At 41.1% G+C, this 16,178-nt stretch overlaps 1 protein-coding gene across 1 annotated transcript; it reads right to left on the minus strand.

Moving 5' to 3' along the window:
• Nucleotides 1-935: 935 nt before the first annotated feature.
• SRI (sorcin) lies at nucleotides 936-13,838 on the minus strand. The gene is made up of 8 exons (XM_065940002.1): nucleotides 13,715-13,838; nucleotides 12,758-12,841; nucleotides 10,388-10,457; nucleotides 5,428-5,471; nucleotides 4,487-4,634; nucleotides 4,129-4,242; nucleotides 2,798-2,856; nucleotides 936-1,145 (listed from the first exon to the last, which is right to left on the minus strand). Exons 1-8 carry the CDS (start codon nucleotides 13,763-13,765, stop codon nucleotides 1,119-1,121), a joined length of 597 nt encoding a protein of 198 aa, XP_065796074.1. The 5' UTR covers nucleotides 13,766-13,838; the 3' UTR covers nucleotides 936-1,118.
• Between the last annotated feature and the right edge of the window lie 2,340 nt (nucleotides 13,839-16,178).

Consider the following 16,178-nt stretch of genomic DNA (forward strand, 5'->3'; position numbering starts at 1 on the left):
GGGATAAGGCTAAAGATGCTTAGAAAATCTTTTATTTTTCATCTGTTGACAATTAATTGGTCATCTCAATGGTAATTCCCTAAACTGAGAGATGAACTGCTGGCAGGGAGACTAACTTGTTTTGTCTGTTAAACTCTTTTGCTAAAAAGAACAAACCAGGCCAGCTTTAAATTTAAGAAACACAAAGGTTTTGATGCTTATTATGCCAACACTTTTTCATATTTACTTCATATTCAACTACCTCATGAGGTAAGTATTATGTTTCCAAAAATGGGGAAATTGAGGCTCTGAGATTATCTAAAATGATCAAACCACCTATCTAGTAAAAGGCACGGCCAGCATTAGAATTCAGATCTTACTTAAAAGCATATGATTTAAAATTAAAACAAAGTCTACTATTAATATAAATGTAGTATCAATAATTGCTAGTAGAGAATATTTGGAAAAGTAGTAGGAAGAAGGAAAATGAACTCATGATTCTGATTTCCAGGGGAAGTCACATCAACATTTTTGTATACTCTTTCCAGTCTTTCTGCTGTGTGTATTGTTTAATATGTGTGAACACATGGTGTATCAAAATAGATGTTATCACTATTTTAAAAATTAGCATCTTCTGATTGTAAAAGGAAAGTGCATGCATTATAGAAAACCTGGAAAATACTGAAATGCACCAAGTGAAGATAAGCCATTTACATGATAAGAATACTTCACCTATAAAGCTTTCACTCTGATGTAAAAGCCCTTCTAAAAGAGGGGAGGACAACAGCTGTAGTCTGATGAAAAGGTTTTAGTATCTTACAATGAAAAATACATCATGTGCCTTAAACAACTGGCACACCTGAATTTACATAAAAGAGACTTAGCAAGAAAATAAGGCTTGATTGACAGTGGCTCAAGGAAGTTCTAAATGGTGTTTAACAGACTGGATCTTATGATAGTATCATCTCAAAGCATTTATTATCAAAACAAAAAACTTCAGTTATACATAAAGTAATAAACCTTTACAAGAGCTGCTAAGGAAAAGTGGCTGTGTAAGTCTGCACACAATTGCTGAGGGCAGAGAGCAGAGGAGAACTCCAGTCGGGATGTGGATTATGTTCATACAGCTTGCTCCTGATTTAAACACTCATAACACACTGGATGAACTGCAAGAGAGAAACCAGTGTTACACCGCAGACCCCAAAACATGATACACCCCTGCTCATTCTTACACCGCTTACATTTTGGTATTCTCATCTGGATTGTGGATTAAAAAAAAATAGTTTTAAAAATAAGAGTAAATGATGGGTTGAAAGGTTCATTTTTTGAACGAAGCACTCTAGTATAAGATCCAGAGGGTTTCTCACATCAAACCTTCTTAAGGAAGCTGATGCTACCTTAATGCCTAAAGAATTATTTAAATTCCAAATTAATATCTCACTCTAAATGTGATCATGGTCAAAAGCACCTACTCACAAATATAAATAACAGTGGAATTTATACTGTTCTGACCCATGGGGACTTCAGAACTGCAGTCTTACCCCCACTATTCTACCGGACTGCCTTTAAAATAGTTTATTCCTTTAAAATCTGCTTAATTAAAATACTCATGTGTGTCAATATATGGACAGAAACAGCATTCAGAAAAGCGTGACAAAAACAGAGTATCTGATCCTCCTCCAGTAATTCAGAAACCTGAGTGTGGAAGCACCAGTTATTTGCTGTGAAAAGTGTGCTTCACTGTCAAACACAGGAATAGTTTCTGCTCCTGTTTGCAGTCTTCTTTGGGTTTCTTCCACCACCATCAAGGCCCTGGACACTGCTATTCCTACAGCGTTCCTGCAAGGACCAGCTGACACTCCCTCTTTCAGGGAAAAGGGAACTCGGGTCAGGACATTCAGATAGATATCCCTTAAGTGGCCCCGTGAGAGGCTGTAGCCTCTGCACTTTCCACCCCACAGGCTGCCTCTCCATCTTTGGAAACGGAGCGGGACTGTTACCTGAGAAGTTAATGCACACTGTGGGAACACACCTTTAAGCAGAAGAAATAGACACATTTACGCAACAGCCTTTTAAAAGTGTACTCATTAACTGCAGCTGAAAATATGTGCATGTTTGTATTTTGAAATGGAGAAACCTTTTAGTTGTCACAGTGATGCCCATTCTAAAAGTGGTTTATCAATGGCTGAACAAAAAATGGAGACGCACCTAAACATCTCCCCAGCTGTGCTGTGTCTATCCAACCAAGGCCATCAAAGACAGCACGTGGTTATGCTCACACTGGTTATGTGTCTGTGTCCTGACACATTTAGTGTGGCTGTACAGTAAATACGTTGTTTTAAATTATGACTTAAGTTTGGGCCTTTTGTCCTCAATGAAGAACACAGACATGCCAAGTGCAGCTTTGAGCCATGCAAGTTATTTCTCAATGACAGAGGAGATTTGTGTAAAGGAGACAAAAGTAGATACAACATCTGCGTGGTGGTGTTTTTCAAGGACATTTCTTATTGAAATCTCACAACAGTCTAGTGAAGACAGCATTTTTTTCTTTCCTCAAATAGTCTCTGAGCAAATCCTGCCTAAGTGATCCAGCTAATCAGTGAGAAAAGCTGGGCCTTGACCTAAGTTGTTTAATGCAACAAACGGTGGTCTATGGATAAGACAAATAAATGAAATTAATAAATTTTGGATGGTGACTCCTGATCATGTAAGCCTTAACTACTCTGGGATCCTTAAGATGCTCTAAAGAGACAGCTTCAAAGGGATGCCCAATTGTTGTACGTATTTTTTACTCAGTTACGAATTTACTCAGACTTACATCATCATATGGGAAATTCACTACACCTTGCTGAGCAGTATCCCGTCTTCGAAAGCTGTCTGTAAAACACAACAGTAAAATTTATTAGCTTTTTTAGAACATCTGAAATCATAATCTTTAATTATGTTAGCACTGAGTTTCAAATGCAGTAACAAATTGTACAACCAGCCAACAGAAACAAAAGGCCAAAGGAAAGGAGTCAACTGTAGCAATATGAATGGATTTAATATGCAGCCAAGTAACACAGCAAGCAGAAGTTGGCCAACTGTCCTTCCCAACCTGGAGTTGGTAGAAAAGGCCTTATCCCAAAGCCAGTAAAAGCTGCTTCTGAGGACATTCCTTAATTGTGACTGAAGTACAGAATTTCAGACTTCTTAGTAACAAAGATATGTTAAGAAACAGATGCTTCCCCAGTGGCTCAGCCATAACCACCTGCAACGCAGGAGACGCAGGTTTGATCCCTGGGTTGGGGAGAACCTGTGGATGAGGGAATAGCAACCCATTCCAGTTTTCTTGCCTGGAGAATCCCATGACAGAGAAGCCTAGAAGACTACAGTCCACAGAGTCACAAAGAGTTGGACATGACTGAGCAGACAAACATAGCTGGATGGTGACCTTAATAAGACAAACAGCTATGATCAAATTCGCCATCCATTTGAGCTTTGTCCTACTAAATGAAAAGGATTTACTTTAATAATAAAAAAAAAAAAAAGAATCTGCCCTCAAATTTGCCAGGATGCAAAAAAATTATAAAACCATATGTTGAAAAGGGTTAAAAAAAAAAAAGGGTAAAAAAACTAAAGAAAAGGAATGGAACAAGAAAAAACACACAAAGGAAAGAAAAAGAGGAGAGTTAGAAAAGTAGAGATTATTGATACAGCCTCATTTGAGAAGGACATCTGAAACACAGACCACCATTTTAAATTACTCTCCAACAGAAGGAATTTGGAAAGAGAGCTACCGGTGGGTAATTTCACTTTTTTCCAGTATTTCACTTTTGTCAAGTAGTTCACGTTCTAGGGAGAAATCACAGACTACTGCTCATACTTTAATCAAAAACTTACTAATTAGCTTGGTACATTTATGTTATAGAACACTAAGTTTAGTTAGGACTTCTTTCTCCCGTCCTGAGCTGCTCAGCTCTTCAGGTCTTAGTTCCCTGACCAAGGCTTAAACCCGATCCTGGCAGTAAAACCACTGTCCTAACCACTGGACTGCCAGGGAATTTAGTTAGGATCATTTTAAGGGCAAATTACTTAACACGGGAGAAAAACTTCTGAGGAAACAGAATTGTTTGCCAGGCCTGCTAGTAGCAATCTCAAAGGACACACCTGTTAGAGCTCGAAGCTTGACACAGCAGGCGATGTAATCATCAAAGGTGATCTTTCCATTGGTACTGTATCGTTTTGCAATTGAATTCACAGCCTGCGGACTCAACCTAAATCCTGAAAGGAAGAAAAATCATCCAGCCAAAAAAAAAAAAAAAAAAAAAGAAAAAATTCCAATTTCAAGGATTAAAAAAAAACATTAAAAATAATTTTAAGCCCAATTTTTTAGGAGAGGGCTCTTTTAAATTATGAATATGTGCTATTTCTATAAATAGAAACATAGCACTTAGTTTTATAAATTAAACAAAAAAACAAAAACAAAAAGCTACTAGTGAACAGAGATGGAATCAGTCATACCCACCCATTGTTGTCAGGGCCTTCTGCAATTCTTGGGGATCCACTGTTCCACTCCTATCACTGTCAAAACTGATAAAGTGTTGTCTCCAGCCGTTCAGTACAGCCCAGAGTTCTTTAAATTCATTGAAACCCATTGTGCCTGACATGTCTCTCTGAACTGTAATCAAGGATTAGAGCATCTTTATTTTGCAACATTTTCTAATGATTAAATCAAAGATCAAGGATAAGGGAATTTAATGTTCTTTCTGCTGAAAAAAATATTGTACATTCTTTTGGTCACAACAGGACAGAAAGATACTCTAATGATATAAAAATAAAGGCCTATGGAGAAAAAGCTCTGAGTATGTATTTTCTGTGAGGAAAAGAGATCATCTATACGAGTGACTACAAGGAAATTAAAAGGCCACTGTGAGCTACCCGGAACAACCAAAGTGGTCTGCACTTTCTGGGCGGTCCAGGCTATGCTGCTTACCCTTCTGTCCAGGGTCCTCTTTAGCCCTAACATTCCCACGGTAAGCCTTCCCAGACCCACTGTTTTCACTTTTGGAAAACGAGGTGGGATGAAGGCACCATACCATCAGCTGTAACTAAACTAGTCTAACAACTGTGATATGAAAAACCCCATTGCTTGAAGGTCAGTGTGACTCATGCAGGGTAATCAATGTCACAGCAAAAAAGCCACCTTGACTGCTCTGGTGTCTATACTTGTTTGTTTATGATGCTTCCTCAAATTCTTAAATAACAGATGTTCTACTTATTAAACTTCCTTCCTTTTTCACACCAAGTGACATCTTAAAAGCTAATGACTTTGGAAAACTTCTGTGGTCATGTGTCACTTTGTGTTTACTGAATATTAGTTCTTAGACAAATTCCTTCAAGGTTTTTTTTTTTTTTTTTTTAAATCCAGAATAAAATACTCTAGACTGCCATCAAGGTAAAGGATACATCCAGCATTGAAACCATAAGCCGGCAAGTCTCCAGATTAAAAGCTGTTAAAACAAGAAAAGTACATACATATTAACACAATTTCAAAAATTCACATTACATTGGATACATTCAAATTAATAGGAATATGATTATTTATACACTTTTATTCTTACATGCTGTTCAATTTATGTGAAACTACATTCATGGAGCTTTGAAGTAGGCTTATTTTCCAGATAGAGAGAACTCCTTCCAGAACCCAAATTTGATTTTAAAAAATTTAATAGAAATCTTTTTTTTAAAAAAGGATGGCCTAGTACTGTTAATGTTTTTAGGTGTGATTCTTGGCTTTTGAGTTGGGGAATAAAAGTGTCCTTACCTTTAAGAAAAATATGCACTAAAGTTATCTGTAGGTAGAATAATGTTAAGAGATCTAGAATCTGCTTTAAAAGAAAATGGCTAGGTTTATAGATAAAACAAGAAGAGCAACACATTGATAACTGTTGACAGATGGGTACAGAGGAATTCATTGTATAATTATCTCTATTTTTGCATAGGCTTACAGTTTTCTATAACATAGTTTATAAAAAGTATTATATTCTTTTTTGCCTTTGAAACTGTAATATAGTGAGTTCAATCCACCACAATGAACCACAATGTATTATATCCACCACGGTGAATGGGTGGATACAGTGGCTTTGTTCCTACGCACAATTGACTTTAGTTGGTTTTGCTAGTTCTGTGCAGATCATTTGTTTCTCTTTCTTTTCCCTTTTATGTCAGACATTGAATGGTCACCTCCTACCCCAAATTGCCTATGGCCTCTTTTCATAGACAGTAAGATAAATATGCTTGCTAGAATTGTGAGTCAAATGAGAGCATTCTGGACTAAGACCAGAGGACCCACTCAGTGATAGCCATTGTTCAGAAGCCTTTTCAGTTTACTCACGGCTCAAGGGTGTTTTGAGGGTATTTCCACACCTCACTTAGATAACCAAACTAGAATACGCTTGTTGGTTTATGGCCTACTAGTACTCTACCTAAGTATCAACAAATTATAAAGAATTTCCTTGCATCTTACCAAGACTTTGAGGGAGTATTCTTAGGTACAAAGAAGTGTAAAACTAGGAGGAAGAAGTGACAAGGTTCATGTGACAAGGCTATTGAGATGTACATAGAGTTAACATTATTTACAGCTGTTACCAGCTTCATTTTATTCTTTAAACAAAGTGAATTTAAAACACTAGGCTAACTCGTATTGCTGTAGTGTTTCCAAATGTTACAAACTATAGGTTTTCTACTTTTAATGCATTCATGCGTTTGGCATAGTTTAGAAGCCTGAAATAAAAGGTTGAAGACTATTTCTGTTTTGGTCCCTTAATCTCTATCTGATCCATGGAGATAATTCTTGGAGGTGAGAAAAGGCAACACTTTTAAACACTTTAAAGAGTTGGCTGATTCTTTGTTGTGATTTTTAAGTTGTGTGGAAGTATGAAGTCTCTCTAGTCTAGACCAGAGGTTCTTGATCCTGAGCGCTTACAAGAATCACCCAAAAGCTTTAAAAGACTCTGATATCCGGGCTATACTACAGAACAATAATTATTACTTTTTTAGCTTTACTAAGATATGATTGACATACACCATTGTGTAAGTTTAAGGTATAAATGTAATGGTTTGATGTATGTATATAATGACTATAAGGAGGTTAATTACCACATGTATCACCTCACATAGCTACCTTTGATGCATGTGGTGAGCAGTTTTAAGATCTACTCTCTTAACAACTTTGTTAAAAAAGTATAGTCAGCATCACCACAGAACAATTAGATCAGAATCTGACTATGGGAATCACGCATTAGTTTAAACGGACACTTCTGATTTACACTGATAATTAGAAGTAATGTATAATCCCTTAGGTAAATACCAATTTTTCTTAAGTCAAAATACAAATAAGGGTGTGTGTGTGTGTATTTTTTTTTTTCCATTTTAGGCAGTCTCCCATCCTCATTAATTCATCAAATGCCTGTTAAGTACTCCTGATGTGCAGGGCTCAGGATGCCAGGGACACTGGAGCTAACAGCTGTGAAACTGGATCCTGCCCTGGTGACGGAAGTCATGCGCACAGGGTGGTGGTGGTTTAGTGGCTAAGTCGTGTCCGACTCTTGCGTCCCCGTGAACTGCAGCCTGCCGGGGTCCTCTGTCCATGGGATTCTCCAGGCAGTACTGGAGCGGGTTGCCATTGCCTCTTCACCAGGGTACAGGGTAGAAGAGGGTTGGCCATAATGGAGACACCAAAAACTACCAGATCTTGAAGTGTGAGAGGCTCCTGCATGTTGAAAGAAAGACTTGATAGAAGAGGTAACGTTTAAGCCAAGCTGTGAATGACAGGAAAGGTTTGGGATGTCTGGAGACAGTCATGTAAAGCTGGGGACCTGCATGAGCAAGGGAAGCAGCAGTGAGTCCAGACGGCAAAGAAGGGGGGAAAGTGTGGGGGTGCTGTGCCTCTGGGGCTGAATTCCTGGTAAGCCGTCTAACTTCTGTTTCATATGGGCTCCATGGAGCTACTCAGGACTTTTATGAGGAGGAGAGTGTTCAGGAGAACAGAAATCTGGTCTGAGAAGGGAGGGACTGAGATGGGCAGGAACAAAAGAGAAAATTCACTATTCTGGGCAGGCAGTTCTGATGAGTTAGAACACTGACATCTTACTAGTTTGGGTGAGGAGAACTCCTGTTCATTTCTTTTTTTCTCCAGAAACAGTTTTTACTAATGCTACTCCTATTTTAAATAACACTAATTTAAATAATTTTAAATGATGTTAATCCTATTTTAAATAATTTCAAAGAGCAACTTCCCTCATCAACACCACCTCTAGGCACGACTGCTCCCTCTTAAACTGGTTAAGATGCCATGTGCTGTGTGTGCTCAGTCCTGTCCTTCTCTTTGCGGCCTCACGGACTGTAGCCTGCCAGGCTCCTCTGTCTATGGCATTTTCCAGGCAAGAAAAGAAGATGCCATAGGTTCTACTATCTCCCGCATCCCCATCTGTGCTTTTTGTTTTGGGAACTGGGTTGAAAAAGACCAATGGCTGCATAACTTCTCCATTACAACACTCACTCTGACACTCACAAACAGGATGGTTTTGTGGGTCATTACAGTCTCACATGGAGAAGGAAATGGCAACCCACTCCAGTATTCTTGCCTAGGAAATCCTATGGACACAGGAGCCTGGCCGGTTACAGTCCACAGGATCACAAATGGTCAGACATGACTGAAGCAACTTAGCATGCATGCACAGCCTTCACAACGAGATGACAGCAAGCAAATTAATCACACAATCCAGGCGACAGATATGTCGTTTCTGTAACTCGGTGATCTAAGGTCATTACTAAATGTGGCTTTCTCAAAGGAAATTTCCAAAGGGACTGCTCTACAAGAATACACTGCCCACTTTGTTAGATTTTAAAATTGGCCACACCTCTTCTACTGAACAGAAGTAGAGTAATAGTCTGTATTGTGACATAGCTCACTTGTGGAAACCCTGTTATTAGATCTCCTTTGTTCACCAGCCCCAACTGCTTGAGGTTAACAATTTAAATGTACTGCCTACAATAGTAAAAAAAAAAACAACAAAAAAAACACAAAACCTAATGGAGAAAAGGGCTTCTTTTGTGTAGGACCAGAGTAAATGACAGAAATCCAAAAGGTTTCTATTTTGTTTTAATTCCCACAACTAGGAAATAGTGATTGGATACTGAAGTCATAAAACAAAGGATGATAAAAATGGATATGCTGATAGTTTAAAAAAGAGAACCATCTAGTAACTATGCCCTGTCAAACAGTCAAAAATGGCCGCTACAAGTCCACAGGTTGAATTCTAGTTTGTGGAGTTTTTTTTTTGTTTGTTTGCTTGTTTGTTCTTTGGCCATGCTGAATGGCTTGTGGGATCTTATTTCCCCAAACAGGGACTGAACCCGGGTCTTCCGCAGTGAAAGCCTGGAGCCCTAACCACTGGATTGTCAGGAAATCCCCTAGTTTGAATGCTTTAATTCACAGCTTACCAAGAAGTTGAGACTTTGATTAGATGTTCTGTCTAATTTACAACAGGCAAAGAAGGTGGTAGGTCATGCATATCAGCCAAGACGCTGTTCTATCATGGTCAAGACATGATTTGAAGGGAAGCATGTGGCATGTGTGGGATGATGAGAAAGCCCCTGCCAGGAATGAGCATCCTGGTAAGAGATGCCTCTGCAGCTCGTGCAGAATTCAAAAGGAAATATAAGCACATGGGGAGTCTAAGAGGAACTAGGGGGCAGCGGGAAGGACTACTATAAAGAGTTTAGAAATCAGGAAGGGTACATCTTACTTAGCCTGATGTAGAAAGAGCAAAGACCTGGGGGATGTCAAGGTGAGCATTCATGCTGCCAAGAGCTGAGAGCAGGAGTGTAGAACTGGCTCCTTGAGGACTAGGGGTGTGGGACTGGGCACGTGTGAAAAGGGAGGGTAGGACCAACTACTCAGAACTAAGGATGCAGACTAGGTCACCCGGGACCAGGTGCAAAGGACCAGCCACTGAAAGCCCTAAGTGACACCACGTTTGAGCCAGAATACGCTCCTGGCAAACAGTGAGCAGCAAATGTTAGCTCCTATCATTAATGACACCTGACCTGGAGGATTTCATTTCAGCACCTTACCTCGTTTTCTGAGGAGGAGGTCACATGTCTTATTGGTTTGAATGGTTCCAGACACCCGGAACCCAGATCCAAGAAACCCACTAAACTGGTGGGTAGTGTGGGATGATTCAGTAAGAACTATCTTCAAACGAGCATTTTGAAATACAAAAGAAATAAATTCAGCTTCTGAAATTCTTAACTTTGCCATTTCAGAAACTCTCAGATTCTTTGAAGGCTATAATAATCACAAGTAACATCTGAAACATGAAATACAAGAGATTTCCAAGACACTTTGGGGCTGCTAACTCACGTTTGTATCCTCCAGCAATGCCCGACTGTGTCAGGCATCTTTGCAGTTCATCAGCGTCTATTTGTCCATCCTTTTGGGGGGAAAAAAAATAGGAAAAGGATTTACAAGAGTGACTTGTACCTTCCAGTTCTTTGTTTACATTCAGCATTCAGTATACCAATAATAATAAAGAAAATGAATATTATCATGCATGAGACTTTTTTTAAGTGGACGCCTTTCAAAAGTAGGCATTCTTTTTCTTCACTCTACTTCCCTAAACAATTAAGTAACAGAAAGAAAGGAAATTGTTCAAGGTTCTCCCACAAATGGATATTTAGGGACATATACCAAAAATACCTTTCTTAATACCTAGATGAAGTGGGTATTCTATTTCAGGCTTTATTTGCAACAATCATTACACAAGAATTAACCAAGTCTGAAAGCTGCTTACACCTATACTTTGGTATTACCAATATATTTTCATAATTTCCTATAAATTCCTGAATTAGACTTGGCATAACTTCTCAAGTATAAGGTTCCTCTTCTTAATAAAACAGTGAGATGAATTCAGTTTCTTCCACTGAGACATATTTTTAAACATATGAATACAACTAGCTTCTATCCTGAACTACTCTCGTCTGAACTAGGAAACTGCCAAAGTAAGCAATTTAGAATACAATTATTTATGTATTTGATTAAAAGCTCTATTAATTGTCCTAGTTTTTTTTTTTTCTGTTGAGGGGGTGGAGAGTTGGGTACACAGGATGACATCAGTAAATGAAAAGTTTAGTTCCCACAAAAAGCAGCCTCTGTGATCACCCTTGCTTAGAATATGATGAATGTTTCTTTCAGATCACAATTATACCTGGAAGACAGGTTCTTCATGCCTATTCACTGGCTGACGTAGGTCAGAATTAGAAACACGTTAAAGATTTTAAAATAAAATGCCTAAATCCTCAAGTTCATGACTATTATACAATCTAGGTGACAGGCAGGATCAATAATGTGAAAGACGATGGACATGCTGCCGCAGACCAGAGCTGCTGAAAGCTAAGCAGGTGGGGTCACTTTCATGGCTCCTGGTACTGGCCAATCTGAGAATGCAGAGACTTGAGCTTTGCCGCGTCTTGTGGTTTCAAAGATACGGATCACTAACAGGTGAAGCAGATACTTAAGGGGAAGCTCTTTCAGTTTTAGACTCAATTTTCCATTCAGTTTCTCAAACTGTATTTCTTCCAGTGCTGTTCTAAGAGGTGGTCACACGTTTTTATCCCATAATAGTCTTCAGGCATTTTCACATTAAGACTGTGCTATTTCTAGCTTTTGCTTAAAAGAAAGCTAGGTTGAATTCATAAGCACAAACATCCTCTTTGAACATGCTGGATTATAACAGTAGCATGTACATTCAGTGACCTGGTAGCTGAGGAAAAAGGCCTCCTACGAGATGAACTACCACCTGTAACACAACTAGAATGCAAAGAAGTGAAAGGTCTTGGGGTGCTGACCTTAATTCTCTCTGGGTCAATAGACCACAGCATCTAACAAGGACACGTAAGGGCTGACCTAGTAATAGCATCCGCAGCAAAGAAAAACTAAACTGGCCACAAGATTAACTTCCTGATAGCAAGAAGGACCTTTCTTATTTTGAAGCTGGTGGGTTTTTACCTGACCATTTCCTAAGAGGGTAATTAACAGTCAAACTCAATGCAAAGAAAATGTCCCTCAGAGTCAGGTTACAGAATTAATGGTACTACATGCTTCTAACTGTACAAAGAAAGGTTTAAAGTTCATCTGACCTGGAATTTCTTCTCTGGAAATTCACTGTCTGGACCCTGACAATTCACAGTTCTAAAGACATCTTTCTACCTTACATATCTTCAAAGCATATTTATACTAGCTTATTGTGTTCAATCTGACCCTAATTCAATCACAAGTTTAGTTCTGAATTGAACGTAAGCATGGGTAACACGTTGTCCGAGTTTGTTCTGAATATTCAAAAATAAATAACTGCCCATGAACTTCCTTCTCTTTTTTTTTTTCTTGAGCAGAAGCAAAGGAATTCTTTTCCAGAGGAATAGTCGTTTTGCCCTGTGACTGTAACAAGTGAAAGTGAAGTCGCTCAGTCGTGTCTGACTCTTTGCGACCCCGTGGACTGTAGAAGCCCGCCAGGCTCCTCCGTCCCTGGGATTCTCCAGGCAAGAAACCTGGAGTGGGCTGCCATTTCCTTCTCCAGGGGATCTTCCCAACCCAGGGATTGAACCCAGGTCACCAGGTCTCCCGCATTGCGGGCAGACGCTTTAACCTCTGAGCCACCAGGGAAGCCCGACTGTAACAAAAGTTAATACAAATGTAGAATCTGAAATTCCTTTAATGTTAAAGGGAAGAGCTAACCTGTCCAGCTACAGCAGCAAAGTAACCATACAGCGGATCCTGAGTTTGTCCGGGAAACGCAGGCCCTCCGGGAGCCCCTCCGTACTGTAAGACAGGGAAGAAATGCATCAATCCGCTGACCAAGTTTTATTCTTGCACCATTCACTGCCTTGTGCAAAGTTAGGTTCACTGTCAGGCGTTTGCTACCCCCCCCCCCCCTTAACTCTCTACGTACAATCACTCCCCTTTCTCCCATTCTCACCCCAGTTACCATTAAAAAAACCCGCAGCTAGGATCAAAATGAGTTGTCTTGACAACGACATCAGTATAAATGAAGTAACCTCTGCAAATCCCCATTAACCTGCAGTTTACTGAGATGAATGCAACCTGGCCATACGACTTACCAGCAGGGCTCAGAACTGTCTTGCCTGTTTTTTTCTAGCGTTTATGGTATTTTTAAAGCGTTCTGAGACAGGTGTAGCCTCGGAAGGGTGAGGTGTGTCACGGCTAGGGAATATTCTTTTTAGGAAACAGTTCCCAAAAGGATGCCCGTCCCAGACTCAGGGCCAGGCTGCCTTCCTCCCGGATGTCTGACTCTAGCGGACTTTCCCGTTTTTCTCATTTTCGGAGAGAGAGAGAGAAGTGGGTCGCAGGACCATTCTAGATTAAAATGGCTGTTGCTCGTAGGGAAGGCAGAGAGGAAGGCAACACCCCATTTGCACGATTTCACGCCGCGGACCGGGAGGCACAGGGTGGGCTTCTTGGGTCAAACCTACGCGCGTCCCGGCCCCAAGCAGCAACCCGGGGGGAAGAAGGGACAGAAGGAAGGAGGTCGCCGGAGACCGAGGCTGGGCGAGGCGGCGGGCAGGGCGGGGGCGCCCGGGAGCCGCCCCTGCCGAGACGCCCCCTGTGGCTTCCCGGAGCCCCGGGCGTCCGGGGATCGCGCCCCGGCCCCGAGCCCGCGCGGGCAGCACTCACCCCGCCCGCGTAGTAGCCGCCGCCGGCGCCGGGATGCCCGGGATACGCCATGCTGCACTCTGCGCCGCCGCCCAGCGCCTCCCGCCTCCCCGCCTGCCCGCGGGGACCGCCCAGGGCCGCACCACCCGGGGCCGGGGGGACGCGCCCGCGGCCGCCGCCCGCGCCAGGCTCCGCTCCCGGCCCCCGCCCCTTGCTGCGCTCCGCCGGGTCTTTGGTGAGTTCTCTTCTCAGGCCCTCAAGAACCCGAGGTCTGGTAAGTGACTTCACACGCGGGAAGCAATTCACACCTGGGGTTCTCCTCCCTCCAAAACGAATGGCACGTTCCAACACCGACCCATTTCGCCGGGTGTTCTTTTTCTCTTCCTGCTCGGTCATCTTCTGCTACGTTTTGTATTTTAAACAACTTTATTGGACAGGCCCACGGGGCTGGAAGCAAAGTGTAGTATTGGAGGAAGGGGCCGAATGCCTTAGGGCAGCTCTGAGATGCTCTCAGGGAGAGGAGAAATCGAAAAATGAAGCTGCGAAAGCGCCCTTGGAAATCAGCAGTGAACGTCAGGACCTGAGCGCACTTGGAGCGTCGGTTTGCGGTTGACCATTTCATTCAACAATAACGGCGTGTTTCCTTCCTAGGCGACACTGTCATCTCCAGGTTAAGCTGCATGTGACTCAGATATGGCCTGAAGAGGACAGAGGACACCTAATGGGCAGGGCAGCCTTGGCCGGATTGTTCTTAGAAGTTGAGTTGTTCCACTTATCTGGATGAGTCAGGCAAAACAATCCCGTCTCCAAAATCACTCAGCTACTATTTATGCAAGAAAAGTTTAGTGTAAGCAAAGAGTGTGTTGGTAAAAACACACTTGTCAGGAAGGTAAGAGTGCTGGATCTTGGTATTTCACTCAGGTGATTCCGGGAACAGTTTTCTTTACTTCACAGCTTTGTTTTCCACCCAGTTTAACAGTTTGAAGCAACTCTGACGTCAGATTTTCTGGTTTGGTTTTGTTTCATACAGTTTCTATCACGCAGAATTCTTTGAATGTCAACGTTTTAAGAAATGTAACAATAAGCAAGATTCGCAGTATTTGCTATGGAGGTTGCACAGAAAAATTGAATGAGTCATCAACATTTAACAAATATGGGACCGCCTGCTGTGTGTGGGCCAGGGCTTGCTCGTGTGGTCCACTGGGTTCTCACTAGGGTCATTGTTTTCCTCTCATGTATAAACTTCCCTCTCAAGTTCTCTTTTTGGATCCTGCATACCTCAAAATGAAAGTCCTGAGTTGTGAGAAAAATTCTAATGTTCCCTGTTGTCTGATATCAAATCAACTATACATTACTTGCTTTGTGTTTCATTCAGGAAGTTGATTACTGTTTTCAAGTACCACAGTCATCATCAAGGTAGATTAGAGATATGAGTTCTTTGGCCTATATGGAGGGTTTTATTTCTTCCCTAGTATTTTTATTATAGTAAAAACACAAGCTGATATCTTCCTGCCCAAGTGTACAGTGCACTATTGTTAAAAGTATCCACAGTGCCACATAGCAGATCTCCAAAACTTTTCCTCTCACATGACTGAAAATCTCTACCAGTAAACAACTCTCCATTTCCTCCTCAGAGGTCCTGGCAACCACCATTCTACTTTCTGTTTCTATGAGTTTGACTATTTTTAAATGCCTCATATAAGTAGAATCATGCAGTATTTGTCTTCTTGTAATTAACTTAGCATTACTGCTAAGTCACTTCAGTCGTGTCCGACTCTGTGCGACCCCGTCCCTGGGATTCTCCAGGCAAGAACACTGGAGTGGGTTGCCATTTCCTTCTCCAGTGCATAAAAGTGAAAAGTGAAAGTGAAGTCGCTCAGTCATATCTGACTCTTCGAGACCCCACGGACTGCAGCCTACCAGGCTCCTCCGTCCATGGGATTTTCCAGGCAAGAGTACTGGAGTGGGGTGCCATTGCCTTTGTGTCCTTGAAATTCAACCATGTTGCAGAATGTAACAATGCATTGTATGATATATGCCACACGGAAAAACATTCATGTATAGTTGGACATTTGGGTTGCTGCCACATCTTGGTTATTGGTGAATAAAATTGCTGTGAACATTGGTACAAATATCTCTTTGAGATTCTGTTTTCATTTTTTTTTTTTTTTTGGATATATATCCAGAAGTAGGGTTGCTAGATCATATGGTCATTTTATTTTTAATTTTTTGAGGAAACTCCACACTGTTTTCATGGCAACCTCACCATTTCTAGTTCCCACTAATAATGTGCAGGATTTCCAATTTTTCCACATACTCGCCAACACTTATTGTCTATTTTTTTTTCTTTTTATAGTAATAGCCATCTTGGCAGGTATGAGGTGATACCTCATTGTGGTTTTGATTTGCATTTCCCTGGTAATTAGTGACACTGAGCATTTTGTCATATACCTGCTGTACATTTGTATGTCTTCTTTGTAAAAAT

The sequence above is a fragment of the Muntiacus reevesi genome, chromosome 6 (assembly GCF_963930625.1).
Source record: "Muntiacus reevesi chromosome 6, mMunRee1.1, whole genome shotgun sequence".
In the NCBI taxonomy this organism is placed as follows: domain Eukaryota; kingdom Metazoa; phylum Chordata; class Mammalia; order Artiodactyla; family Cervidae; genus Muntiacus; species Muntiacus reevesi.

What these genes read in the sequence shown, in the direction of transcription:
- SRI (XM_065940002.1), bottom strand. Translation starts at nt 13,765, where the DNA reads ATGGCGTATCCCGGGCATCCCGGCGCCGGCGGCGGCTACTACGCGGGC. An exon ending in TTATGGTTTCAATGCTGGAT is followed by an intron (nt 4,635 to 5,427) that starts GTATCCTTTACC and finishes ATTACAGTTCAG; the next exon opens with AGAGACATGTCAGGCACAAT. An exon ending in GAAGGCCCTGACAACAATGG is followed by an intron (nt 4,243 to 4,486) that starts GTGGGTATGACT and finishes TCTTCCTTTCAG; the next exon opens with GATTTAGGTTGAGTCCGCAG.